A 1,084-nucleotide genomic window follows, 5' to 3' on the forward strand; every position below is an offset into this window, starting at 1 on the left:
CTGCCGGCAGAGAATGTGTGGCGAGATGACCACACCGCTTACTCTTCGCGTTTTGCAGCCATAGTTGCACAAGGGGTATCTATGGCACCAGACTTGTTGGTGGGTTACTATTTAGCTAATCTACCAGATGACATATACCGCAAGGTGACCCGCGGTGGAACGAGGAAATTCACCGACTGGCAGGACGCTGCGGCAGCACTGGCTGCTACTGCGGCACATGGAAGGATTCATGTGAAGAGCGCCTCCGATTCCAAAGGGACTTAGAGGACGCCAAGCGTAGATGGGCTCAAGGTGAACGAGAGCAGGGTCTACAGAGGGAACGGGCAAGCAGGAGTGTTAGGGGTAATGCTAATACGGGATCCCTGTGTTACGAGTGCAGAGGAAAGGGGCATGTGAGCAGGTACTGTCCGCTCCGCATAGGCGTGACACGACGGAATGGGGAAATGCGTTCCAGATGTGGGGGATGGGATCACTACGGTAGAGACTGTCCTACGCCGGCTCGGCCTAGAGAGGAGCCCGTAAGGCAGCCCAGACAGCAGCAAGTGTGTCCTCAAGGTGACAAATCGAGGCATTTAAACGATCGAGCCTAGTCGTTCAGGGAGACGAGCGTACTAGGCGAACTATAAGGGGCAAAGGTACAATGTGCGCCGTAGCGACGGGGCCTAACCCCATCCCAGTCTCCCCATATTGGAGCAAGAAGTTGCCTGGTAGAGAGGAGAAGGAGAATGCCAAGGGTCCGGACTTGGGAGAGAACCAGCAACCCTTGGCAATACAGTCTCACGCCGGGACAACGTTGCTAATTGAAGAAGGACATACGAGTAAAAGGGACCACCGCAGCGAGCTACACAGCGATGCGGGGATGCGTGAGACGATAGGACACGCGGCACTGTCACCGGAGGTGGCAACTGCGCGCGACCCGCCGGCAGTCCCACTGCCAGATGGGGCTGGGTGCCGACGGGAGGCTTTCGTTGGCAACAGATTTACGAGAGGTCGTATTAGTCAGTCTGGAGACTGCCCTCAGCGTAGGGTGGCGGGACGGTCCGAAGGGGACCTCACGCAAGACACAAGCGTCGTGCTGCCACAG

General features: G+C 57.2%; 1 protein-coding gene across 1 annotated transcript in view; it reads left to right on the forward strand.

Moving 5' to 3' along the window:
* Positions 1–640: 640 nt before the first annotated feature.
* The window catches only part of EMH_0012400 (uncharacterized protein), a gene marked incomplete at both ends in the record, with an annotated part of 567 nt that continues 123 nt past the window's right edge, over positions 641–1,084 (forward strand). Inside the window, one exon of the mRNA XM_013499528.1 lies at positions 641–1,082. Coding sequence (XP_013354982.1) covers positions 641–1,082 — 442 coding nt within the window. The remainder of the gene's footprint in view (positions 1,083–1,084) is intronic.

This window comes from Eimeria mitis, genomic scaffold (genome assembly GCF_000499745.2).
Source record: "Eimeria mitis Houghton genomic scaffold, Emh_scaff441, whole genome shotgun sequence".
NCBI classification, from domain to species: Eukaryota; Apicomplexa; class Conoidasida; order Eucoccidiorida; family Eimeriidae; genus Eimeria; species Eimeria mitis.